The sequence below is a fragment of the Hevea brasiliensis genome, chromosome 7 (assembly GCF_030052815.1).
Source record: "Hevea brasiliensis isolate MT/VB/25A 57/8 chromosome 7, ASM3005281v1, whole genome shotgun sequence".
Lineage (NCBI taxonomy): Eukaryota > Viridiplantae > Streptophyta > Magnoliopsida > Malpighiales > Euphorbiaceae > Hevea > Hevea brasiliensis.
The window spans coordinates 95,522,399-95,550,365 of record NC_079499.1 but is presented as its reverse complement, the minus strand read 5'-3'; the positions used below and the strand labels follow the sequence as shown (position 1 = coordinate 95,550,365).

Sequence of the window (27,967 nt, the reverse complement as noted above, 5' to 3'; positions counted from 1 at the left end):
CACCTTTGCCAAGCTCTCTGAAACAATAAAACTAAACAGATGTATTTTCCTCCCACATTCACTTGTAAAAAGGTTTTACACAGAGGAATCAATCATGTTCTCTGTAAGTAATTTTTCCTCTACAAGTAAAATCCAAGCAGCAAAACCTCAATATGCATTATTTGCAACATCAAATGTACACACTATGTATAGAACTTGAATCAAAACCTCAGATGGCGCTGATTGGTTGGTCTGAAATAAATCAGCCCCTAGCATTACCATGTCGTTGGTTTCTGAAGTACTGAAGTAATGCCTGAGCCTGCAAACAAACAAAAACACATTATTACTATCTCTTCAAGGGGAGGAGGAAAAAGAAAAAAAGAAAGAAAACCTGAACATGGAAAACCATAATCTGACGGTATACCTTTTCTTTAGCCCTTGGAGTGCCAGACTGTGACAAAGCCACTAACGGCGGTACAGCACCTTCTTGAAGCACCATGTTGCAAAACCTACTACTGTTCGTGCAAAGCTGCAAAAGAGCAGCAGCTGCATTTTCCTTACCTCTTGCAGAACCCAACTCAACAACCTCAACCAGAACAGGGATCCCACCCTCCTGACCAATTGCAGTCCTTCCCTCAGGAATAGTTGCAAGATTAGCCAAGACAGCAACTGCCTTGTCAACCATCCCGGCCGCTGGGTCCATCAACTCTACAAGGTGCTTAACAGCACCAGCTTGCACAATCCGGGCTTTGTTTTCATGAAATATTGACAAATTAAACAAAGCTGTGGCTGCATCCTTCTTTCCCCTGGGAGTTCCATTCCCCAATAAATCAACCAGAGGTCCAATAGCCCCAGACCGTCCTATTCTGACCTTGTTATCTTCAATCACAGAGAGGCTAAAGAGAGTGGCAGCTGAATTCTCCTTGGCCTCCGGACTTCCTGTTTCTAGGACATGAATCAGAGGTTCAATAGCATCCGCATTCGCAATTGCTGTCTTGTTGTTATCATTAATTGACAAGTTAAGGAGTGCTGTGACAGCATTTTCCTGAATGCTTGTGTCAGTTGATCGAAGCAAGTTAACCAACAAGTTAATGGCCCCACAACTTGCTATAACAATCCTATTGTCCATGTTGTGTTTGGCAAGTAGCCTGATCTCAGATGTTGCCTCTTTTTGAGTATCAACTGAATCACTCTTCAAGTCCTCAACCAGCTTCCGAACTTTGGTTTCAACACCAGAAAGATCAGCTCTTGTTTCAATAGCAGGAGAAGAAACTATCCTTGGAACAAGCCTATCTGCAGGCCGCCGCCAGATTGTTTGGCTTCGAGACCGTGTCTCAACCAAACGGGGTGGGAACTCAGGTTCTCTGTGAGGGGTGTTCAAGGTAGTAGAAGCCTGTGGCTCTGCTTTTACCTCCCCTGAATTATCACTGCTATAGGAAGTAATATGGTTTGACATCTCTGAAGAATCATTAGCATCTCCATGTGCTCCTTGAGAAAAATTTGCATTAGCAATTGCACTGGAGGCTGAGGAATTTCTACTGTGGCTCTGAGTTATTGGTTCATCAGCTCTGGCTGCATTTGAAACTTCCTTCCTAGATGGTGATACAGCATGGTGGACCACTGAATCTATGCTCCTTTCTTCCAAGCTAGCAGACCTTTCCTCAGAACTTGTTAGTGATATTCTCATCACATCCAAACCCTGTTCATTTCCTACTATACCTGATAAGGAACCCTCAGAGGTAGAACGAGGATGAAGTGGAGAAGTTTCCTCTCGATGAATCCCACCACAAGAGATCCGATTCCGGCCAGGAGAACCAGTAGATCGAGTTGACTCAGGTGACATCAGCTGGTTGCCCCTGGATTGAGGAAAAACATGTGAATCCCTGGGCATGCCACCAGACTCAGCATGTACAAGAAGTGGTAAGGATTGATTGAAGCTGACTGACTTCACAGGATCAGGCAGCTTCACATTGTTAGACTCACACCAATTTGCAATGAGTGCCTTTACAGTGTAATTAGGTATCAGATTGGTGTGAGCCAGAGTCTGCCGTGTCTTAGGACACACAGTAAGCCCAAGTTCAATCCAGTTTTTAATGAATGCTCGCTCATAGGTTTGCCCTGATGCCACAATCACCGGATCAGTCATCAACTCAAGAGAGAGAGGACAGCAAAAATCAGCAGGTATTGGGACTGGGCTATTGGTCTGAGACTGTTTTATCAGAACAAGATGATCATGCATGCGAGTGACAAGAAAAATCATTTGATCAAATAACTCAGCCTCCCTGGTGTTTTCAGCTTGTTCAGCATTCTCCTTCAACTTCTCAAGGGCCACTGCTTCAATGAGAATCTCCTGATTGGACCTCAAGCTTAAGCCCTCTGCAATTTTCACCAGGATCTCTGAGCTGGATCCATCACTCTCCACCTGGTCCCTTATAGCTTCCCTAACAATAGATGATATTTGTTCATATCCCATTTGCTTAATTTTTTGTGAGCAGTACTGCAATCAATCGTGTCAATTATCAGATATCATAAAAGAGTTTTAGTTCATTTATGTTCCTAACTCAAGAACCCGAACAAACACATATAAATTAGTTCTGCCTCACATCCAAAATGTATGATTCTTTGATGATTAAACAACCAGCCAGACAAAGTTGACTTTTATGCTCTTTCTATAAAATAGCAGCAAAAACTTTAAACAAAATTTTCAGGGATGATTACCTCAAGAGATGATGAACTTAATTCATCAGGGAGATGTTCATGGGAAGACTTCAACAGCTGAAAAAAATCCAGACCCAAAGTCCGAATCTTCAATATTAATGATTCATTTTGCAGAACCTAGATCAACAGAAAAAAAGATGATTAAAAAAACATCCCTAAGAAAGGTAAGGTTACATACATTCAGCATTATTCTATTGTTCCTTCCTTTCTTTTTTCCCCTTTTTCAGCGAGTCACTCTGCTCATTATGAATTCAAGCTAAGAAGACAGTATTACATTTTCTTTTCTCAAGGAATAATCCAAGCCAGGTGAAGTGCTGCTTAGACAATTAATCCTAAAGTAATAATTTTTATTGAAATAAGTAAGAAAAAAGGGACATCACAATTGAACAAAAGATAAAATAAGATAAAATTGATCATAGCAGTGAGATAAATGGAGACTTTTGCTTGGATAACCGAATCAGAGCAAGTCAACAAGGAGTTTTCCAATAAGCAGTAATGTCTGCATAAGTGCATTTGATGATTACAAATGAGTTAAGAAAGTTCACGACAACTCAAGAATCTCAAATAACAACGACAATAACAACCAAGTCTTAACCTAAACTACTTGGACTTGGCTTTATGGAACTTTTCATACTACTCTCTCCACGTTATTTTAGGTCTCCTTTTCATTTTTGCTTTTTTCACGACTAATGTATCAGACCTCCATCATGGGTATTTTATACTCTACATTGGACATGACCAAACCATTTTAATTGACCCGCTTTCATTTTATCCCAAATGTGTGCTACATGCACTCTTTGGCAGCAGTGATCATTCGTAATCTTATCCATTATCGTACTACCAAACATCCATCTCAAGAATTGCATTTCCGCCACACTCATCTTGTAAGTATGTTGTACCTTAGATGCCAAACATTCACTCTTATACAACATTGCTAGCTTGATCACAGTTCTATAGAATTTACCTTTAACTTTGTTAGGAATCCTACGGTAACATAGCACAACCATCGCACACTGATCTATTTCATTCATCCGGTTCTAATCCTATGAGTTACATCCTCATCTATTACTCTCTCTTCTGGATGATAGAACTTAAATACTTGAATTGGTTGCATTTTGATAGCAAAACTCCATCTAATCGAACCTCCCCTTCATTTCCTCTACAAGACCTAAAATTACAATGCATATATTCTGTCTTACTTCTACTTAACCTTAAATCCTTACTCTCAAGAACTCCTCTCCATAATTCCAACTTTTGATAAACTCTTTCACTACTTTCATCTACTAATAAGACAATATTACATGCAAATAGCATGCACCATAGGACATCATCTTCAATATGATTGGTTAGCTCATCCATAAGTAAGATAAATAGATACAGACTCAAAACCGATCCTCGATGTAAACCCACTGTTATGGGAATCTCAAACATCTAAAATAAATTTGATGCAAATGTCAAGTAGAAAACAACAATTTGCATTTATTTCAACTCCTACATATGACGATCATGATAAATAAAGGCCTACATTCCATAGCATTACTAGCTCCACTTTGCAAATAAGCTTTCTCCATCCTAATTATTACTTCTTAAAAGCAGCTACCAGAATTTACAAGTACTGAGCTTCGATTCAAAAAGTTTTGTTGATACGTAAAAATTATCATTAGAGTAAATGAATTGCATGACAAACAAGTTAATGGATCACAATCTGGTGCAATATTTTTCTTAGTAAATTTGCTGTGGCCCTTTCATTAGCTAAAATTGCATACCGTGGTTCATATACGCACCAGTCAAAGCAATAGGAGAGTAGTTGAGTTGACTTCTGTGATTAGGCCTTCAGTTTCAAATATTTTTCTCTTGTATAAATCAATTTAGGTCAATAAAACATCCACCTAGACAAGAAGAGAATCTCCACTATAATTCCTAACACCATTTAGTTATCCTTACGAGAACAAAACAACCTGTAAATCAGGCTAGCAAATTTTATCCTTCCCCCCTCACTCCATATACCTCCACTGTAAGCACATTTAGCATCACACCAACCCCAGATCTCCCAGTGTTAGCCAGATAGCCTGCTAACATCATTAGTTCTGCATGCCTTCTCCATCAATGTAAAAAAGCCATCGCCATTACCATAACCTCCAACTTAATCCACTACTGTTACCATAGATAATTTTCCCTGCACTAATAACTTAACTCAGGCATAATACAGCTACCACTTCCATAGATAGTTTACAACAAACCTCCCTAATCCAAACCTTTTCAGGTTCTTTGTAGACACATTTGAAAGCAGAAAATTTGGAAAAACACACAGACCAGAACATTATAAATTGCACAGAAGTTTTTTCACTATATTTCTAAAGAGAAAGTCAGCAGGGAGCAAAAAGTAGGCCACAGTGCCAACAGCAGTCTCCCCTTGTACAAAAGAGAAATGAAGCATGAAAGAACCACATCAAAACATGCTAATTCTAACATTAAAAAAAAAGTATATTAATAACTCCCTAAAAAAAAAAGTATTGGCTCCATAAGCAAGGTCAGCTTAGGTACTTCCCTCAAAATCTATAGGCAAGATCAATTTGCTATCTAAAATCACAAAAATATGGCTTGGAACTTACAAAATAAACTTTACTTGACAATGGTTGCCAGTTTTCAAAGAGATCCCTCAATTCATCAACAGATTGGCCCAATTCATGAAATGCCTTATTAAGCACTTCATCAGAAGCTATTTCGGAGTCAACAATGGCATCAAGTATTGGCTTCAACAGCTTCAATATCTCTTCTGCCTTCTGCCAATACTTCTGAACCAGGTCCAAGCTTAAGTTGTCAATGGATGATAAACACAAAAAACATGAGATGTTATTGAGAAGTGCTTTCAACAATGATATTTCCATCACACCTGCATCAGCAAAAATATCACAAATTGCACCATCAAAGGAAAAGAAATGGCACCGAACTAGCAAATATCTATAGGAAGCTTCTTCAGACCAAAACACTGAATAATTTTAAGACACAGATTAATGCTTATATACGTGCATGGAAACAAGCATCTGTACAGTTACTTTATATGCATTATCCCAAAGTATCTAATCCATTTTCGTTACAAGAAACACTGGAAAATTGATACTCTGAATACTGGAATGTGCGAGTGAACACGGCTCAGTGAATATATAATATAAAGCAACCATGGGCAAAAACAACCCCCCATACATAACTTATCTTTTACTAAAAGGTCCCTTCAATTGTTATAATTGCAGAGTCTTTATAATTCATTTTAGAGTAACACAAGCAAATATTAAAACATTATACTATTTACTACCAAGCAAAAACTCAAAACATTATATTTAAAGCAAAATTAGTAAGCATATATGATTGAAAATAAATAACTATAGAACATAACAACAACTTTGCCTATGGTGACCTTAGCAAAACCATAAAAAGTCCCAACTCCCAAGCCCAGAAAAGCGAGGAGGGTTGCGGTACATTGACGGCCAATATAAAACTGACACAGAGTGGGATTTTTTAGTTTTAATGTTTCCTATTCTAATTAGGATTTTATTTTAGCATTTTTCTATTCCATTTTAGATTCCTATTCTATTTAAGATTTTAACATAAATTTATTTTTAGTTTTCATATTTTAGTTTGGATTAGTTATCTTAACTTCCTAAAGTATTTAGGTTTATCTAAACTTCCAAGAAAGTAGATTTATTTTCCTATTTGGTTTAGGAGCAAAACTCTATAAATAGCCCCATATATTCTATGTATTTTCAGCTTGAGTTTTGATTAGTGAAATTCTGTTGAGAATTTCTCTAAAATAATTTGAGTATTGTGAGTATGTGTTATTTTGAGCTTCACGCTGCATCAGGTAGTATCAAAGCAAGGAAATTGCCCCAGTTGAGATGGCTTACCTTGATGGAGGTGGCGATTATAGTGGTTCTCGAGATGCTGATCGAGGAACTAGTCCTTGACCATAAGGACAAAACCTTGCAATGATGGAAGCGATGTCTAAAGCAATAGATGGATCTCAGATTCACGCATATCGAGAGATGCTTTGAAGAAATTGCAGATTGTCTTGGTTCTTCAAGAACTAAAACAAATAGGGATCGATATGACAACAGAAAACCAAGGGTAAATGTAGCTCATGGTGCCCCTATCAATAGACCTTTTCCTACACATAGGCAATATATCTATAATGATGATTCAAAGGAGGAGGAGGAGGAGGAGGAAGAGAAAGAGGATGAATATAAACCAATCCGATGCAATAGACATCAATGGTATGGTGGTGATAGGAGAAGAGGCACAAATTATCAGTAGAAAAGTGATATTTTAAATTTTTTAAGGGATCTAAACATAAAAGAATTCTTAGATTGGATTGTGAAGGTGGACAAATTTTGCAACCATGTGGACATAGCACTTGAAAAACGAGTCAAATTGGTGGCTTGTGGGTTGAAAGGTGATGCTTTTGCTTGGTGGGAACGGCTACAATCTAGAAGGAAGCGAGAAGGGAAAAGATCAGTTCATACGTGGCATATGATGAAGTATTTGCTAGAAGAAGAATTTTTTCCTTCAGATTATAAGCAGATTTTATTCCAGCGGAAACAACAATGTCCATAAGAGGTCGAACGAAAGCTCTTAGTGGTTCAAAAAAAAAAAATGAAGAACAAAGGGAGCTTTGGGATTCAACAATGCAACATGAAGTGGAGGAGCGTAAGTTTTAAGAATCTGAATTAGAAACTATAATCGAATTTCTTTTTACTGTGATTGAAGATGAAGAGCTTGACACAAGTTATCAAAAATTATCACGTTTTGGAGACTTTAACGGAAATAGAGGAAAGACAATCAATGGAGCTAGTATTGGAGATTGAAAATTCATCTAACTCCTTAATTCTTATTGATTTTATTTGTCCACTTATTTTGGTGGATACAAAGGAAAATGTGAAGATGTTCACCACTTCTGTCAAGATTTTTTAAGAACAAACATCGCATACAGACACAATTGCTAAGTTTATAAACCATATTCACATTAAAGGGAAAAAAAAAATGACAAGATAAATAAGAGCATGTACTATACCTTGTCACGAAAAAACTTGTTATTTGAAACACCAAAATGATGTCTCACATTAATTATCCTCAATACTGTGAAAACAAAGATAAACCCCTTGGAAAACCACGATACAACTTATGAAATTCTTCGAAATTGAAGCTTTCCACCAGAAATACCCTGTACAGAACCAAACCTTTAGATTAACTTATCAGAAAGTTCTAACATTTAATGTTGGATAGAAGATTAAATGCTAATATTAAAATATTTAGCAAAAAAATAGTAGTACATTTTTTGCCACTAAAAAAAATCAGTAAGGAAACCTTCAAACTTCAATACATAATTTGCTGGCAGTCTTTCCTAATGTCCTTTAAGTATGACTTAGGAAAGAAGAGAACAGGTAGACAATGCTGATCCATCTAATTCCGGGATTAATAACTAATGTTTATGACCAGGAAGATGAATGTCATGAATGAAATTCTCCCCTTAATATAAGATAATGATGATTGTCTTGTGTAATGGTAAGAGTCTTGAGTTCATAATCAGGAGGTCACAGGTTTGAGCTCTAAAAGGTAGGACTAATATTGATGAGATCAAAACTGCACAATACCCTTTCTTCATTCCTAGGATCTCATATTGATGAGAACAATACAGGGTTGTTTTTTTTTTCTTTTTCCTCCCCTTAAATTCTGGTAATTTTTGCTTAAGACCTTCTTTTCAACAAATACTTCTCTCTCTCTCTCTCTCTCTCTCTCTCTCTCTCTCCCTCTCTCTCTCTCTCTCTCACACACACACACACACACACACAAAACTTAGATCAAAGAGGATAGCAGAATCATAATTTCTGAATTATCGATCATCATGTTGGTTCTTCAATGTATATGTCTTCCAATTATCTTATCAAGTTCCTGAACTTCCAATAATCTTGCATCTGATTACAGGCTCAAGTTGCTAGGAAATTAACAAGTCTGGGTACATATTTTTCTCTGCACTAACTATTTGCATTACCAACAAAAGGAAAAGTTTATTCATAAATTAATATTTATTTGTCACCTCAATTTCAATATTTAATCGTATATTTGTCCTACTCAATACCATCCATGTTAGACAGACTTTACTGAGTGTGCAATTATAAAAATCACCTATCATATTGACCTCACAAATCTGCATGAAACAACTTAATTCACCACTGTTTTCGTATACTCAACAACAACAACAACAACAACAACAACAACAACAACTAAGCCTTATTGGTTCTCATTTTTCAATACCAACAATCATCAAGTTGAATTTTGCTCCCAAAGAAATCCTTTCGACTACTCATATTGGTTCTTTCTTTCACCCTCCTCTTCAAAAGAGGAAAAAATAAAGGAAAAAGGACAGCAGGTAGGATTTTTATCAAGCCACTAACCATCATATTCTTCATAGGTAACAAAAACAGAGTTGGGTAAGTCCAAGCAATAGAAAGATGGTAGCAAACATTTTGCAAAGAAAAATCAAAATGCAATCAACAGAAGAATATTCACATACTCTATAGTAGCATACATCAAATTTAACAAGCTTTCTGTAATCAAAAGTTACATGGAAAAGAATATAATCTCTCCTATGTCACTTTCTACTTTAAATGCTCAACACTTTTTGCCGCATCATCAATACTTCTGCACAAAGGCTAAAAGTCTTTTTCTCTACAATTGAAGAGAATTATAGCGTTTCCTGCTTCCAGCAGCATACTTCTGAATCCAGACTGAAGTCTATAGAACTTGATATCCACTTAGATGTAAATCATATCACTCAACTTTCCATTAATAGCTAAATTAAAATAACATGTTTATACATTTCTTCTAAACTTCCACAAATTTTGACACTTAAAAATCATAACCAAAACTAAACATAAATTGCCTAACTAAATTTCTAAGCAATTTACATGCTAATTGTTGGGAATCAAGTCCCACATCAGGAGTCAACAAAAATGAAAGGGTGAACATAAGTGGTTTAGCGCAACAATGAAAAAGCTAGTCATTTAGATGTGTAAGCCAATTTGATCACTTATATAAGCCCAAATCAAAATGAATTAAAATGTAATTTGACAAACACACACTCTGAATTTAACACTAATTTTCCCACTTTCACCTCCTATAACTGATTTGCAACGTAGCAACTGATAGTTCAATTGCACCAAGAAGCACAACTGCAGATATGTAAAGTCATCTGAAAAAAAAAAAAAAAAAAAAGCTAGTTATGACTAAGACCAAATTGGAAAAATAAGATCATGAATGAGATTCAAAATTCCAGCACGAAGAATGCAAACGAGACCAAACAGGATCCCATAACATCATCCAGTTATCAAATAATAAGCCGTAAGCTTATTAAATCACGGTCAGCTAACTATTAACTCATAAACTAGTAAATTAAGAGAGAATAAGAAGGGGGGCAAAAAAGCTTACACATCAAAACACAAAAGAAGCTACCTACGACCTTCAAATGTTCAATTATACAAAACAGAGACCAAAAATGAAAGTTTTTCAATATTTATAAAATTCAAAACAGGAAAGCATAAAGCCAGAAAAGAGAAATGACAAGAAAACAAACAAAGCTGAATTGAGCCCTAAATAGTTCGATACTGTAGCCGGCAAAGCAATTAACGTGTCATCATCATCACAAGAAGAAGAACAGTACCTGAGTAGAGCGAAGATAACCAGAAATAACCCAAATATCAAAGATTTATTTTGGTGTTTTACAAAAGATCACCACCCAAATTTAGCTGATTCTCCTCCTCCTCTGCAAAAGTTGTTATTTTTTTATTTTTTGCCCGTTTCTCATTGTCTTTTTCTGATATTTATTTGTTTACACTTTCATTTGTGTTGTTTAATTAAAGAGTAATTAATCTACAATAGCGTTTGCGGGGGCGCATTTGGTTTTGGTTGGGATGGGGGACATTCTCGTCATTTTAAGTTTTTTTTCTTCTCTCTTTGTGTATTTGACCTTGCTTTTTTAAATATAAAATCTTATAACTATAATTTAAATAAATAATTTGAGTTTATAAATTATTTTTAAATATAAAATTAAAAAAATAAAAATTTATATCTAAATTTATTAAGTAAATAATATACAATTAAATTTAACAGTCAATTGATTAACTTGTAATATAAAATTTAAAAATTTCATAATATACTCAATTTTATTACTGATTTAGTATTTTTTTTATTTATTTCGTGGCGCAATAAGTTATAAATTAAAATTTTATTATCAAAATACTAAAAAAATAATTTTTAAAAAATAAAAATTTAATTTTTTAATTTTAAAAAAAAAGTAAAACTCATGAAATTGGAGAAAGAATGTATATGGACGAATACAATGAATAATTTTCTTAATTTAATTAATATTTTAATTAGGTAGCCGCCAAAGAGGCCGGTTCACCAGAATTGTAGTTTACGGCGGAACCAAGGCAAGAAATCACGGAAAAATTATTATTTCATCTCATTATGAGCTATCATTGCTCAATGTTTTCTATCAAAAAAAGGACGTGACAGGCATATATCGGATTTTGTATTTAATGATAACGCTATCAAATTAATTAAATTAGTTCATTTTCTAACTTTAATTACAACGAAAAACTTATTTATATGTAATTTATTATAACTTTAAAATATAAATATATAAAATTTTATTTAATTTATATGTAAATCAATAAAATTTGAAAGGATATTTGAGGATTAAATGTTCCCCCAAAAGTGTGAAATTTTTCAGAGGGCAGCTCTAGAAATTTTACCAATAGGATTTGGGTGCATAGAGGAATTCAATCTCTTGATCGTTGAAGGATCAACCCTCTACGTGGGGATCAAGTGTATGTGACTCATGTATGAAGAGTAACCCACGCACACACCAACACTCTCTCGAGTACTTTGATTTTTTTTTTTAAAAATATACATACACACTCAGGTGGTTCAGTGACAGGACACACCTCTTAATAACTATTTATTTATTTTGAGATTCAATAATTTAATTTCTGATAAAATTAAATTAAATTAGAATAATTAAAAATTTAATATTAAAATCAAAATTAATTATAAAATTAAACTAAAAATCGAAATTAGTTGATTAAATTATTTTTTTGGTTTGAAAACTATTCTGCCAACCCCAAGAGAAAAGGAAAGATAGAAGGCACAACCGGAGAATCATGGCAATTTTGAATGATTGCGGTTAAAAAGGGCGGTGTTTCTGCATTCTTCTTGGTCTACCAACTACCAACATTCTCTGCAGCATTTCAGCAAACGGCTGCAATGCACTTCAGAGGATGAGAGGCAAACCCACAGAATGAGAAAATTTTAGGTATCAAAATAAGCCTACGATTTTTTTTTTTTTTCCGAAAAGTGAAAGTTGATTAAATAGTTATAGTTGAAACAGTCCTTTTGGACTCTATGACTCCTAAATTCTCTTTGTCCAAAAAATAAGGATATTCTTCTACGCTGACCACCATGGAAAATAGCGAATGATTCCCTGGAAGCTTCTCAGAATATGCATGGCCAGTATAATCAAACCCAGACAAGTTCTATTTTTATAATAATAATTGATTTCAAGGGTGGGATGAGTGAATTGCCATTGCTTCTTTCACTTAAGTTTGGATTTCACTAGCTTGTGTTATACAATTTTTTTTGTTTTACAGCTTATCTGGAAGGAAGTTTTTAAAGACAAAGAATGAATTTTTAAAATATTACATTTCATGCTTGCTTGGAAAAAAGATTTTTTTTTTTTAAAGAAAATCTCAAAAAACCTCACTTTCTCCACAGGCACAGCAGACACATCAAGCAACGGGGTAATAATATATATACACAAGCATCTCAAGCATCAAGAATAACGGGACACCGATATATCAAGAACGGGCTACTTATTTCATTCAAATATCATAATCAATACGATGAAATAGGGATTCCTCACATTCACTTGTAGGCAGGGGGGAAACCTACAAGTAGTGAAGGAATAGGGACTCACCAACCGGTGACTATCGGGAATATCATAATCAATACGATGAAATAGGGATTCCTCACATTCACTTGTAGGCAGGGGGGAAACCTACAAGCAGTGAAGGAATAGGGACTCACCAACCGGTGACTGTCGAGCACTTGACGACAGTTACCGGTTGGTGAGTCCCTATTCCTTCACTGCTTGTAGGTTTCCCCCCTGCCTACAAGTGAATATAAGGAATCCCTATTTCATCGTATTGATTATGATATTTGAATGAAATAAGTAGCCCGTTCTTGATATATCGGTGTCCCGTTGTTCTTGATGCTTGAGATGCTTGTGTATATATATTATTACCCCGTTGCTTGATGTGTCTGCTGTGCCTGTGATGCTTGCTTATATGAGACTTGTGGGAGAATCTCCCTTAAATAGGCTTGCTAAAGCCCTATTCTAATGAAAACTCACCAAATTAATGGTTGATAGGGTTTTGCTACCTTATATTCCATAACTTTATCTTATTTTACTTTATAAAATTTTTCCTCACTCCATCAAAACACATTGTTAGTATAATGGTGTGACTGCCCAAATAACTTGGGTTAATTATTAGATACGGTTGAGCACTAAAAAAATAGTATTTTCTTTTTTACAGAAAAGTAGACCCTTCTATAATATAAAGAATGAGTCCCATATAATTGTAAGAGATAATATATGTATACTAGATACACCTAATAATTTCTTAATAACTTGACACCTTTACCATTATTAAGAAAATGATAATGGATTCAAGAAGGGTGCTCGATAAGTTAATATAATTCTTAATGCTAAACTTTGTTATCATAATTGTGGTTTATACAAGGTCCCTATAGGCTTCAATAGGTGCTTAACATTCTGTTGGAGGAGACATTATTAAATGGTAGTTGGGTGCTTATAATCCTTGAAGAAAATTTCTACTTCCTTTAAGCAAATAAATATCCGAATTTTTGTAAGCGTACGATGAATAATGTGATACTGAGTCATAGAATTTTTACATATTTTATTTACTTTTTATATTTTCATTATTCATTTTTTGTTTTTTTATAATGAACTATAAAATTTTTCACTTTCTGCATTTATTCATTCATTTTTTTAATCACTAAGACAGCCATGTAGGACTATGTACTTCATAGCTCAAGTCATATTCCAACAGTTTGCACAAAGTCCTCCCAAGTATGTTGAAATATGTCTCTCACCTCCGGGCATTTCCCTGTTTTCCTGGTTTCCAAACCTGCTGATTTGGTTGTTCTGTTTCACAAAATATTCATAGCTGACTTGAGTCTCGTGCGCACAAGGCAATATTTTTTTGACAAAATGTTCAATTTAGTCTTTGTATTTATTAGAAAAGTTTAATTTAACCCATTGTCAATTTTTTGTTCAATTTAGGTTAAATATTTTAATTTAAATTCAATTTAGCTTAAAAATTAAAATTTATGGGTTAAATTTCTTTATTTTTTTATTTGAATTAAAAATTAAGAATTTTAATTTCTTAATTTTAAGATTAAATTTCTTGATTTTTTAATTTACGCCCAAAAATTAAAAAACTCAATTTCTTTTGAGTTTAAATTGAAACTTCTAGACTAAATTGGATAAAATGGCTAAATTGAACTTACCTGATAAATACAGGAGTATAATTGAACAATAGACCACATTTTTTTTTTGGCATATTAGTTGTAGCCTGAAAATTCTTGTGCAATATGATAACAGTAATTTTTTCTGTTATGCAAAATCCAAATTCAATACAAAAGACCCTGGAATTGCAGCAGAATTTCTATCTGTTCAATGTAAGTACTGAATGAATACAACAGATGTAATTCTTAAATGGTTAAAAATTTCATTTCAAACTAGCACTACATTGGCATTGGTCACATAGGCTGCAAAGGTGAAAATGTGATACTCTGCTACAATGAACAACATCCCTAACAAACTTTCTTAAAAAACTAGCAATCAAGACTTACACGTATGGCTGGTGCATTTTCTATTATTCATGTAACTGCCTTCCATTATCCATGTAACTGCCGTAATTGGAACGAGCTGCATAATAAGACCCGGTAATAACCTGTCATCCTGAGGATAGTAGCATGCTCTTTGATCTGTACCCGGCTGGCCATAACCAGACTGGGCAGGAACTTGATAATTGTAAGGATTTGGACCACCATGAGGATACCTCTCCTGCATTCTTGTGTATGGTATCCTCTCAGCAAAAACTAGTGGAGCTGGTCGCCCAACAGTAGGGCCAGGGGGAGCAACTCCACAAAATCCACATTCTCCATTTTGATTGCTGATGTTTGCCAAAATCTCCATTCCTCTTCTTATCAGATTTTCACTTCACCAATTGAGCAACCCTTTTCCGAAGTGGGTTGAGTGGGTAGTCAGCTTCAAGCTTGTACTCTTCAACACACCTGATAATAGCCTTCAGTGTTGGAAGCTCTTGTGCATTTACATTACCCTGCATAGAAAAAGAAAGCTAGTAAGTATTTGCTTTTTTAAAATGTTTCAGTTGTCACCCATTTATGGTGCACTGGAAGAGAAATATACCTGTCCAGTAGCACCATCAGTGTTTCCACCCTTTCCTTGGGAGTTTCTCCTAAAATCCTTCAAGTATGTCTTTAGTAGATGAACAGGGGGAAAACTTTCAGCAAGCTGGAAGGCATGAATAAACCGTACAGCCTCAGTTTGTTTCCCACAGTTAATCAATGACTCGATCACACCTGCACAAACATAGAGGCTAAGTAAGCTCTACGTAAGCTCAGTATGCTCTACATAAGGCCATGTAGTATGCAAGAGTTATACAAGACTGCAAGAGTCCATATTCATTTCATGAGTAATCCACCAGTCGTAAAGGAATCAAGCATGAGAGACACGTATGGAAACAATGGTCCAGACTCCAGTCTCAGTTCAGTTAATTAGAAGAACACCAACCTGGCTTTTTGTGTGTTAACCCAAGAGAACAGCAGAGCTCAGGTGCTTGCCTGCGGTGAGCAACTACAAGGACAAGCTTGCAGAGTTCTTCATCAAACTCCGAAGCAATTCTAAAAGTAGAGAGAAGCTGCAAGAATGCATAAGCTTCCAATGAATTTCCATTGGCAGCAACAACGCCTGCACTAGCCAACTTAGGCTTCCACTCATCAGCAATTACCTTGGCTTGCTGCTTTATTTTCAGGTTTGGAAGGTGATCAGCACCTGGGTCAATTCTGGCCAATAAGGCAGCCAAGGCTTCCATGAACATAATACAGGATTTCTGCATGCCGTGAAGGGCAGCATTCCTTTTAACCATTGGTTGGGTAGTTTCAAGAGGAGGATAAAATGCCTCGAGTGAATCCAGCACCAAACGTGCTGGTGCATTTGCATTTTCTAATGCAACAGAAAGTTCCTAATGGCATATAGAATTTTTAGGTTCTCCACGGTAAAACTCAGTAGCCCTTTTGCATCCATCTACTCAAAAAATTATGTCAGTTCTGGACGTGGCTTAACATCAACAGCCATGTTTTCAGCATTTTCACCTATTCTAGGCAGAGAGTCCTTCTCCGGGGAATTTGTGTCACCAAAAGAGCTGCTCACCTTGTTGTCTTTGTTGTGACTGCCATCAATGGACTCAGATATAGTTGGCTGTTGTATAGCTTGTGCCTCTGCAATGACAGCAACAGCAACATCCTTTACTTCCTGCACTCGGTCTAAGAAGTCTTGCTCTTTAGTGACAACAGCTGCCTCTCTTGCTGGAAGCAGTGCAAGAGTTTCAGATTCTTTCTCTGTGTATTCCTTCTCCCTAGCTTCTAACTCTTCTAATTTTCTCTTCAATGTTGCATCAAGATTGCGAAAGTGTAGTTCAATTTCCACTCACTGAACCCTGTTCTCAAAAGCATTTTTGTGGGCTTCCAGCTCATTTAGAGCTATTCTAAGCTGTTCTATTAAACAGGATCATGCTTTGTTTTCCACTCCTTGCTCTGAATTAGTCATGGCTGTGTGAAGTCCAGGTACTACAGACTACTACACAATTCACCAAAATATCATAGAGCTATAAGCAACAGAAAAGTAAGAAGAGCAATATGAGCAGAATATAAATTGCTTCTCAATCATAAGGCAGCAAGCAACTCTGCCTCTGCATAAAATAAACAATATAAAGAGCATACGCTATCACCACCTAGAGTTTAGAGCTAAGGCTCTAATCACCCTTAACTTACGATAAATGTGTGATACAAAATTGAATCAAGTTTCTTCTTTTGCTAGGCCAATTTTACCCTTATCTTTTAGGTTGCTACGCATTCAAACACTGGGCTACTCATGGCTTATGTAGATTTAAACCATTAGGGTTTACAAAGTTTACAAACTTAACTCAACTCAACTCAACTTTATCCCAAAAATTTGAGGTTGGATTCGCTTTCTCCACTCTAAACGATTTTGGGTTAAATCCTCATAAATGTATAATGCTTCTAGATCATGTTGTACTACTCTCTTCCAAGTTAATTTAGGTCTACCCTTTTTTTTTTCTTTCTATTCTCTATACTAACACTAAGAAAAAATTAATTTGAATAATTGAATCGGTCAGATCAATCGGGTCACTAGTTTACCAGAGTCATATTGAATCACTTCTTTACCTGATTTAATTATAAATTCGGACCAATTTGAGAATTAATTCACTAATTTAATCGATCGATTTGGTCCTAATTTAATAACTATGGTCCACACTCTATTCCTATAATCCTTTTAAACTCTTAATAATATGTTTAAGATTTTTTTAGAGGTGAAATAAAGTTTTTTAAATCAAAAGATTTTTGAATGAATGTAAGATTTTTAAAAGTTTCAAAACTTTCAAAAATAACACTTTTTTAATCTAGGATTTTAATATCTTACCTTTCATTATATTATTTTATTCTCTTACTTTTAAAAAAAAATCTTAATATTATTTATTTAGCATGAAAATTAAAGATCAAAACTATTTTTTAGAAAAAAAAATCATTTTTGATATTATTCTAAAAAGCTATTTGAAATAAATTTATTTTATTATTTTAGTATTATAATGATCAATCCTTATCAAATTTAATTTTTAAATTATTTTTAAATACTTTCTTCACTGAAACAATTTTAACAAAATAATTTTAACAGCAATACTAAATACATCTATAAAAGTTTAGCCCACTCCATATTGTCTTTTTTTTTTTTTCACTTAAATTACATAAAGATATTGAGGTATTAAAATAATTTTAAAATACATATAAAGGATTCTAGATAATATTTTTAAGAGATTTAATTTATTTTTTAAAATTAAATTATATTTTTTTATATTAGTATTATTCATAGATAGTGTAGGTCTATTTTGATGAAATTTAAAAAAAATTGCATAAAATTTGAAAAATTAAAAAAAAAAGCCTTATATATTGTTAAATGAAGTATACTATTAAGCTAATAATCTAATAATCAAGTGTTTTTCTCACAAAATATAATATAATAAATTAAGAGTAAAAATCTTAATAATTCACATTTTCAAAGTATTTTTAACATAAAAAATTTATTAAATAAAGTATCCATCTCACTAGTAGAAATGAAATTAATTTTATAATAAGCATAAATTCACCTATTATTGTGGCAAAATGGTAACTTCATATTGCTTAAAATAGATGGCAGCATCTTACCTTGTTTGAGTAAAACTGCCAATTACATCATTACTGATCTATTTTAGAATTGTTTTTGCAATTATTATTGAAGAGTAAAGGGTGTTTCATGCAATTTAACAATAATAGAGGAATAATTAACAACCTGCATGATTGAAAAGTTTAGGACACCAACTAGCTGAAAAGAAACATTTTTGGAAATTGTCAACCAAATGGAAAAATGCTCTGATTATCTAATTTCATTACAGTGTTCAAAGCTGATTTAGAGCAAACTTATCTACCAACAAAAGTTGCAGTATAGTAACTACAGCTGATTGAAAAAGCATGCTTAGTTTGCAAGCCATGCTTCTTCCAGCCATTGCCACCCTCTACAAGTTCCCAGAAGTACAGTAAGTGAACTTTGTACACAGCTAGCCCCAGAAGTATTCAAGAGGTATAAACTCTATGCTTGAAAACGTAAAGGTTATTCCAGAAGAAGTGCACATCTATCCAATGTGTTGGCGCCACTCGATAATGTATGATTAAAATATCTTGCAACTGTAGTTTAGTTACTCGATTCCTTCTACATTTTTAGGAGGATAGCACCATGAAGCAAAGGTGATTCCCCTGGAAACGAGGTAAATTATGAATGCTACATATGCACCAGTGAAAATGCATACCACGGTGGCAAAAATTACTCCATTCACTTCATGGGAGAAAAAGTCGATTAAAAGGTAACCGTTGATTAACATCACCAGTGCTGCCACAAGCCAAGATACCATCTGCATAGAGAAAAAGACGTTGAAATAATGCAAATAAATTAGAGAGACTATCAAAGAAAGATGAATTTCTGGGCCTCAGTTTCACTTAAGGAAAATAAACAAAGAATAATCAAAATGCCTAGATAGAGTTGACAATTCCATTCATCTGAGATTTTACAGCTTCAACTTTAATGTGATTATGGTTATATGGTTATTCATCCCAATTAAATTCCGTCTTTACAGGGCTCTTCCAAAGCATACATGAAAGTACTTGCAAAGCTATCAGGAAGAAATGTTGTCAAATTAGTTCAATTGTGATGCACTCACAACATCATTCATGTCAAAGGCATTGATGAAGTATAAATCACTAGTTTGACTAGAGAATAATACTAACAATCACCAGAGCCAGGACCGAGCAAAAGTTATGCTGCAGACAGATTTTCACAAAGACCAGTGAAAAGCTTTCAGAGGAAATTTACAGTAGATCACCAAATCATTGAACCAAAGGGCAGAAGGAAGAGAATTTAAGTGTAAAGTGACACTTTAGTTTTAAATATTGTTCTAGAACAAGCAAAAGCCATTCCACTTTCTAGATTGCCTGAAGTTAATGGTCGCTAGTTTCATGTTTTGCATCTTAACAAAATAGGAGTTCTGTTGAACTGGTTCCACCATTGCCATTGATAAATCCTAGAAGTATGCATGACATATTATCAACATTGATAAATCCTAAAAGTATGCCATCATGACATATTATCAACAAGATACCAAGTTGATCAGTGTTAAGAGTGCAAAAAATAATTGATGCCATGATCTATCTGAATCCATTTGCTGCATGGCAAATAGGATGTTGAAGATATCATATATAAGTCAATGAAACAAGAAGGATGTCAAATAGGAAACAATCTGGCCACTAACACAATTTGCAAACAAAGAGCTTAGTTTTTCTTCGAATTTTTGTGATTTAATAATTTACTCAAATACCCAAATCACATCACAAATTACATCAAATACCCAAATCACAAGCAGATTTTCCACAAGTAACCATTTTAACAAGCATACAAGTCATACAGGACAATATTCCTGATTCAATAATGGTACCAGAATGTAGATTTCAAAACAAAGGTATATTACTACATCTACACATGCAGGATTTTCTTTTGAATTGCTTGGTTTCTAAAAATTCTCAGACAACATGGACAATAAGTTGTTAGCTTCCCTAAATACACAACTTCTGAATTCACAGTAGATTCGACTCTCAAAGAACTAGACAATATATGGCTATTAGATCTTTAAAAAAATTAATTCCGCCTAAGTAGTTTGTGCTTAGCCGGTTCCAAACCCGGATAAAGGAGGAGGATTGCGATAAGTGACAAACAGTGTAAAAATTTTGTTACATCTCATGATATGGATTCAAATGATATAAACGTTGGGGCATCTACTTACCAAGCGCTACATCGGAGCCCGAGTGTAGTGATAAATATGCAAGGGTGTAGGGCGTTCACCGAAAGCGACGCGTCATGCCGGCGTCCGAGTGTGGTGTTAAATGAGCAAGGATTCACACATTAAGGACGGGTGTGGGTAAAGAAATTGGTCCATAGGACAGATAGTAGAATAGATAGTGGAACAGAACACAAGATAGACATAGAGAGCAATAGAAGATATCATAGAAGGATATCAGTAAGGAAGGAACAAGATAGGAAGAGAATCAGGGTTGGTACTTGGAATATTGAATCACTTATAGGAAAATTAATGGAGCTTGTAAATACCTTGGAAAGGAGAAGAGTGAATATTGTTTGCATTCAGGAGACTAAATGGGTAGGAGAGAAAAGCAAGGAAGTTGGTAACTCAGGGTACAAGCTGTGGTTTACCGGAAAGGAGAGAAACAAGAACGGAGTGAGCATAATCATAACAAGACACTGAAAGATGCTGTAATAGTTGTGAAAAGAGTAAGAGATAGAATTATACTAGTAAAGCTAGTACTAGAAGGAGAAACAATAAATATAGTTAGTGCTTATGCCTCACAAATAGAACTAGATAATGAGAGTAAACAAAAGTTTTGGGAAGATACGGATGATCTAATGCAAAGCATACCAAATGAAGAGAACGTTTTCATTGGTAGAGATTTGAATGGACATATAGAAAGTGATAGGCAAGGTTATGAGAATGTTCATGGAGGTTTTGGTTTTAGTAGTTGAAATGAGGAGGGAAAAAACATCCTGGATTTTGCTATGGCATACGACCTAATACTAGCAAATACCTACTTTATAAAAAGATAGTCACATTTAGTGACTTTCAAAAGTGGACAACATAGAAGCCAAATTGACTTCCAATTAACCAGGAAGACAAATAGAGCTCTATGCAAGGATTGTAAAGTCATTCCAGGAGAGGCTTTAACAAGTCAGCATCGGTTGATGGTCTTGAATGTCAAGTTTAAGAACAATTCAAGTAAGATTAAAAGAAATAGTGCAGCTCGAACAAAGTGGTGGGAGTTCAAAGGAATAAAGCAAGTGAAGTTCAAAAATGAGCTTCTTGAGTCCGAAGCATGGAAGCTGGATGTGGATGCCAATGGTATGTGGATACATATGGCATCAAAGATTAAAAAAGCAGCCACAAAAGTACTTGGAGAGTCTAGAGGACATGGACCACTTTCAAAAAAGAAATAGTGGTGGAATGAGGAAGTACAAAAGGCAGTGAAGAGAAAGAGAGAATGGTATAAGAAATTACCTAAGTGTGATAATAATGAGGCATATGAATAATACAAGATAGCAAAGAAAGAGGCAACAAAAACATTTAGTCAAGCAAGAGCGCAGGCCTTTGAAAAATTATATGAGAAACTTGGAACTAAAGAAGGGGAGAAAGATATTTATAGATTAGTAAGGAGGAGAGAAAAGAATGTCAAGATCTCAATCAAGTTAGGTGCATTAAGGATAAAGAAAGAAAAATATTGGTGAAAGATAAGGACATTAAATAAAGATGGATAAATTATTTTGATGATCTCTTTAATGATAGTCAAAGTGATAATAGTAGGAATATAGACTACATAGCAATAGAAAAAAATGTGAATTATACTAGAAGGATTAGATCTTTAGAAGTAAAGGAAGCATTTAAGAGAATGAAAGTAGGTAAAGTCTGTGGACTTGATGGAATACCAATTGAAGTGTGGAAGTGTTTGGGAGATATGGAAATGGCATAGTTAACTAAATTGCTTAATAAGATTCTAAACTCAAAGAAAATGCCTAATGAATGGAGGAAGCGTATTTTAGTACCTATTTTTAAAAATAATGGAGATATACAAAGTTGCTCAAACTATAGAAGAATTAAACTCATGAGTCATATATGAAGTTGTGAGAGAGAGTTGTGGCACATAGACTACGTCATAACACTTCTATCTCTCCCAATCAATTTGGCTTCATGCCCGATCGTTCAACTATGGAAGCGATCTTTCTCATTAGAAGCTTGATGGAGAAATATAGAGATGTGAAGAAAGATCTACACATGGTTTTTATCGATTTGGAGAAAGCTTATGATAATATTCCAAGAGATATCTTATGGAGAGTGTTAGAAAAAAAAAGGGTATTTATTAGGTACATACAAGTGTTGAAGGATATGTATGAAAAAGCAACTACTATTGTACGCACAGTGGAAAGGGACACAAGAAATTTTCCTATCTCAGTTGGATTACACCAAGGTTCAGCTGTAAGCCCTTACCTTTTTACATTAGTTTTAGATAAACTGACGAAACATATACAAGAGAGTATCCCTTTGTGCTTGATGTTTGCAGATGATATAGTTCTGATAGATGAGACACGAGAATGAGTCAACAGAAAGCAAGAGCTTTGGAGAAGCACTCTAGAGTCAAAGGACTTTAACTTAAGTAAAACGAATACAGAATACATTCATTGCAAGTTTTGTGAAGGTTGAACTAGTGATAGGAAATGAGTTATTTTGGATGAAGTAGTACCGCCGCAAAGTAATCACTTTAAATATCTCGGCTCAATCCTTCAAGTAGATGGAAGATGTCATGAGGATGTTAATCATAGGATTAAAGGCGGATGGTTGAAGTGGATACATGCCACGGGAGTTTTATGTGATCGCAAAATTCCCAATAAGTTGAAAGGAAAATTTTACCGTACAGTCATACGACCGGCCATGTTATATGGTAGTGAGTGTTGGGCACTGAAGGAGTCGTATGTGTCTAAGATAAGAGTTGCGGAGATGAGAATGTTAAAGTGGATGAGTAGCCATACTAGACTAGATAAAGTCCGTAATGAGAGTATTAGAGAAAAGGTAGGAGTAGTGTGAATTGAAGATAAGTTGAGAGAAGGGAGATTGAGTTAGTTTAGTCATGTAAAGCGTAAACATACAGAGGCTCCAGTTAGACAAGTAGAGCACATTAAGTTAGAGGATAGAAAGAAAAGTAGGGTTAGAGCTAAACTGACTTGGATGAGAGTAGTACAATATAACTTAGAAGCATTACATATTTTCGAGGACTTAACCCAAGGTCGTTTAGAGTGGAAAAAAAGAATCTATATAGCCGACTCCAAATTTTTTGGATAAAGGTTTAGTTGAGTTGAGATCTTTAAAAAATAGAAAAGGAATGTATTTTTTTTTCCACAGTTACTTGACAGCAATTTAATGATCATCTAAAGATTCATGACCAAAATAAAAATGATGGGAATCATCAACATACCTTGAGAACAGTACCAATTTTGAAAGTGCCCATGATTTGCTCCTTGGAGACCAAACAGAGAAGAGGGATAAGTGCAAAAGGAATCTGAATCGATTGAAGCACGTTTAACCATTCATTTAGAACATCCAGAGTGTCCTCAGATGTATCAAAAACAAGTGCAACAATCATAGTAGGGATGATTGCACAGCTTCGGGTGATCAATGCCCTGAGCCATTTCTTCAATCTCAAGTTCAGGAAACCTCCCATAATAAACTGCCCGGCATAAGTGCCAGTAATAGTGCTACTCTGGCCGGCTGCTAATAATCCAATACCCCATATGTACAAAATTGGGAAAAATCCACCCCCATATTTCTCTTGAAGGTATTGCCCAGCATTCACAAGGCCAATATTATTTGCCAGTTCTGTACCATAAAAACCTTTCGCAAACACGGTTGTCACAAATAAATTGATAATGAAAGATACTATAAGGGCAACAGTAGATTCTATGGAGTAGTATCTGAGAGCTTCTTTAACCCGGCCTTTCTTGGTGTGGTCAACATCCCTTGACTGCACAAGAGCAGAATGCAAAAATACATTGTGAGGCATGATAATGCAACCCACAACTCCAACAGCCTGTTGTATTGTTTTGGAGCTCAGTTTAGGAACTACAATACCTGTAATACAAAAATTCATTTGGCTGCATTTTAGATGCAATGCAGCAAAATAGTTGATAAATACAGAGAAGAAGAGAGTGTTTAAATTGAAATTTCTACTCAGGTATTACTCACCCAGAAGAAGCTCCATGCCGTTGGGTTTTGCATCACCAAACATCCAAGCAAATGAGAGTGCCATTGTTGCAATGAGAACAGCAAAAACTGCTTCCAATTTCCTCACACCATAGTTCTCAAGAAATAGGAAGATAAAACTGTAACAATGACCCAACTGCATCAACATAATGAATTGAATTTGTCTATAACAAAGCAAGGTAAAACCAAAAGAATATATATAAAATCATTGTTTAGTTACTGAGAAAATGAGGAAAAAAAAAAAAGATAGCATTTGAATTGAGGAAACCAAGTTCCAACAATTTGAAAGGGAAAATATTTTTATCTACTGATCTACTGAGTTTATTATTAGCTTTCTTTCCCTTCAATGTTTTCCAATCCTGGTCCCAGTTTACCTAGAAATCAAGAACAACAGAAGTTCCATGAATGATGCATAAGATAATAATACACAAATTCAAGAAAGAATTTGAACCGATCCGTTAATTTTTTTTTAAACTTGTTGATAATTTACCTAATTTAAGCTATTACAGCATTCTAATGATGAAAATTCATAGACATGCCAGAAGTGTTCAAGTCTTCAACTTCAAAAGTCAAAAACCTTTTTTTTTTTTTTTTGCATATAAAAACCCAAGAGTTTTTATTAAATTAAAAAAAAAATAAAGGCTCAAACTTTAAATTCCCAGAAATGGGATTAAAATGCATCCAGAGACCATGAAATTCAAAAGCCTGGAGACACTTAAAAAGGGACTTAAAAAGGTGAAGTGCTCAACCTGAGAAACAAAACCCAAAAACGCATGAAGTTCAACAGAAATTATCGAAAACAGGTATAATTGTAAGGGAAGCTCAGAAAATTACCAATCACAAGCGGTGATTATAACGCCAGCCCATAAAGGCAAAACCCCATTACTCAAAATCTTAATAGCAATAGCACTTCCAATAACCTCCTGTATGTCAGCCCCTATCAAAGCCAACTCAGCCATAATCCACAGCACCATTCGAGCCCACGAGGGATACTCCTCTCTACACAGCTCAGCCAAATGCCTCCCAGTCGCCACGCCGAGCCGAGCCGCCAGGAGCTGAACGAGAAGCCCCATAGCCGTGGCCCACAAGAGAAGCCAGAGTAACGAATACCCAGCAATCGCTCCAGCCTGAAGATCCCCCTCCAAATTCCCGGGATCAAGGAACGCTATGGACATTAAGAAACCGGGACCAGTGAAAAGCCAAAGCTTTCTCCATGAGAATGGCGGCGCGTTGTCGGAGTCGGAGTCAGCGTCGATTCCGATGATGTGGACTTTCTCGTCAGAATCATAAGCGGTTTCCTGCTCATCTTCTTCTTCTTCTTCTTCTTCTTCTTCTCCTCGGTTGAGCAATAGAGGTTGCTGGGGGTGATCTTGGGGTCGCATGGTTTAGAGATTTAGTTCTGGTTTGGTTCTTGCTTTTCCTTTGATTTTTCTTTATCGTTTTCGTTCATGATTTCCCTTTTCTAGCAAGACAAGAGCTTGGACAGGGAAAGAAAGCTACCTGTCGTCACTCCTCACTACTCTTTCATTCCGTTCGCTTTTTATTTTTTATTTTTCCCCCTTAATATTCGAATTAGGAAGTGCCACGTGGGATTGTGACTGACTCTATCGATTAAATATGGGGTATTTTCGCCATTTCAACTTAAGGGAATGAGGTTTAGCAGCCATTGCGGTGCGCCACACCAGCAAAATTCTTTGTTATCCTTTTACGGAAATTTGTGAATTTTAACAGAAGCATTTTAAATTAAACTCTCTTGTCAATGAAAGCTATGGCTTCCCCTTTCGCAAATAATCTAGATTATCGTAGAAATTTCTATTTTGAGGTTTTCTTGCCTAAATTGAAGCTGAGGCTAACTGTTAAGTTATTTTAGAAACACTGAAAAATAATATTTTTTTAAATATAAATTAATTATTTTTAATTTTAAATAAAAAAAATTTATATTTTTTTTTTAGAAAAAGGGTATATATATAGTGTATTTAATAATTTTTTTAAAATTTAATGTGATGATTTCTTTTTAAGTTTTGTTTATTTTGTAGAAAATATTTACTATATTTTTTAGTATTGAGATATTAAAAAATAAATAAATATAAAATATTTTTTTAATGAAATGAAAAATTAAGTTATTTTTAAAATAAAATTTTATTTTTTATTTTTAAATTTTAATAATTTTATTAAAATATAAAAATACACTTATATAAAATGCACTATTAACTTAATATTACAATTAAATGATAAAAAATATTTTAGTGAAAAATAATTTATCTTTGTGTGTGTCTTTTATCAATTTCAATTAAATGTTTAGATGATTGAATATATCAAATGAGAAATATACTTTTAGTTATCGAATTCAAATCAGACCAACAATGTAGCAAGTTGAATATTAAAAATTGAATGAAATTTATAAAGGTATAAATTATGAGGGTAAAATTATAATTTATAAAATCAATTCATTTAATATTTTTTATATTTAAATACTATATTCTTAATAATAAATTATAAATTTTGCACCCACGAAAATTGCTCCTGAGATTACTCAATTCATGAACAAAATCAAAGTCACTATCTTATAGCATATTTGATTGTTAAAAAAAAAAGATTATTTTAAATTTTTTTATAATTAAAATATATTAAATTTAGCATGAAACTAGTTTTTATTAGTTTTAGTTAATATATTTAAAATAATATTTTTCATAAAAAACAAACAAAGCTTATGTTGGCTCACTTTTGTCATTTTTCCTTTCATTGGGAATATTATCATCCAAAATTTCTTTATCGAAGCCCGATAAAATTATGATTATTAGCAATGGTGTGTGTGATTTTTGGAGGTCTCCAATTGAATTAAAATATTATTAATCTCGTATTGTAAATTAGAGAATCAAGGGCTTTAAATAAATTTAAATTTATAATTAAATTAAATAAAAAAATAATTTGATGTGATTCAATCAATTTAAAAATTAAATTAATAAATTAGTGTGATTCAATTAACTCAATCGATTCAATTACAGGTCGGGTGAGTCAAAAACTTTCCTTTGAAAGGTCCATTTTATGTTCGTACCCTGTTCGTTTAAATTCTTGAAATTGGGCCCAAATGGACCTTAGAGTTGGATTGAGGAATAGTTAGGCTTACTACGGGCCTTGAAGGATTTAGGCTGGCCTAGGTCCTAGTGCCGGTCCGGCCGATAGGTTGGGTTGTAACAAATGTGGTATCAGAGCTTAGGCTCCAGATTCATAGGGAAAAATTATCTAAAATGTTGGGAAGAGTCTAATAGGAGTCACATGCGGAAAATATGGTCCACATTCGTCTTGCATTATTATCTTTGCTTCTAGTTTCTGCTTCATATATTGTGTGTAAATATGAGTTTATAGAGCTGTGTAATATGCAGTCTTGAAATTTTGTGGGCTAATGCCGCTGAATTTCA

The 27,967-nt window shown here is 34.5% G+C and overlaps 2 protein-coding genes and 1 pseudogene across 3 annotated transcripts; all 3 read right to left on the bottom strand.

Annotated features, from left to right (window-relative positions):
- Positions 1-18: 18 nt before the first annotated feature.
- LOC110671104 (U-box domain-containing protein 4) lies at positions 19-10,593 on the bottom strand. 2 transcript variants are annotated; one of them, XM_021833482.2, is made up of 7 exons: positions 10,409-10,593; positions 9,863-9,940; positions 7,763-7,912; positions 5,310-5,590; positions 2,698-2,814; positions 404-2,476; positions 19-298 (listed from the first exon to the last, which is right to left on the bottom strand). In XM_021833482.2, exons 4-7 carry the CDS (start codon positions 5,583-5,585, stop codon positions 242-244), a joined length of 2,523 nt encoding a protein of 840 aa, XP_021689174.2. In that variant the 5' UTR covers positions 5,586-5,590; positions 7,763-7,912; positions 9,863-9,940; positions 10,409-10,593; the 3' UTR covers positions 19-241. The 2 variants fall into 2 exon arrangements, with proteins under 2 accessions (XP_021689174.2, XP_021689175.2); XM_021833483.2 differs by lacking the exon at positions 9,863-9,940 and having other exon boundaries at positions 10,409-10,581.
- A 3,866-nt stretch (positions 10,594-14,459) lies between these two features.
- LOC110671119 (FRIGIDA-like protein 3) lies at positions 14,460-16,829 on the bottom strand (annotated as a pseudogene).
- A 1,705-nt stretch (positions 16,830-18,534) lies between these two features.
- LOC110671120 (metal transporter Nramp3.2) lies at positions 18,535-26,106 on the bottom strand. The gene is made up of 4 exons (XM_021833494.2): positions 25,383-26,106; positions 24,531-24,667; positions 23,764-24,416; positions 18,535-19,094 (listed from the first exon to the last, which is right to left on the bottom strand). Exons 1-4 carry the CDS (start codon positions 25,928-25,930, stop codon positions 18,882-18,884), a joined length of 1,551 nt encoding a protein of 516 aa, XP_021689186.2. The 5' UTR covers positions 25,931-26,106; the 3' UTR covers positions 18,535-18,881.
- Positions 26,107-27,967: the final 1,861 nt, after the last annotated feature.

What these genes read in the sequence shown, in the direction of transcription:
- LOC110671120 (XM_021833494.2), bottom strand. Translation starts at nt 25,930, where the DNA reads ATGCGACCCCAAGATCACCCCCAGCAACCTCTATTGCTCAACCGAGGA. An exon ending in ATAATCACCGCTTGTGATTG is followed by an intron (nt 24,668 to 25,382) that starts GTAATTTTCTGA and finishes TCATTGTTACAG; the next exon opens with TTTTATCTTCCTATTTCTTG. An exon ending in CGGCATGGAGCTTCTTCTGG is followed by an intron (nt 24,417 to 24,530) that starts GTGAGTAATACC and finishes TTTGTATTACAG; the next exon opens with GTATTGTAGTTCCTAAACTG.
- LOC110671104 (XM_021833482.2), bottom strand. Translation starts at nt 5,585, where the DNA reads ATGGAAATATCATTGTTGAAAGCACTTCTCAATAACATCTCATGTTTT. An exon ending in TGTCAAGTAAAGTTTATTTT is followed by an intron (nt 2,815 to 5,309) that starts GTAAGTTCCAAG and finishes CTGTTGATCTAG; the next exon opens with GTTCTGCAAAATGAATCATT. An exon ending in TAAGTTCATCATCTCTTGAG is followed by an intron (nt 2,477 to 2,697) that starts GTAATCATCCCT and finishes GATTGATTGCAG; the next exon opens with TACTGCTCACAAAAAATTAA.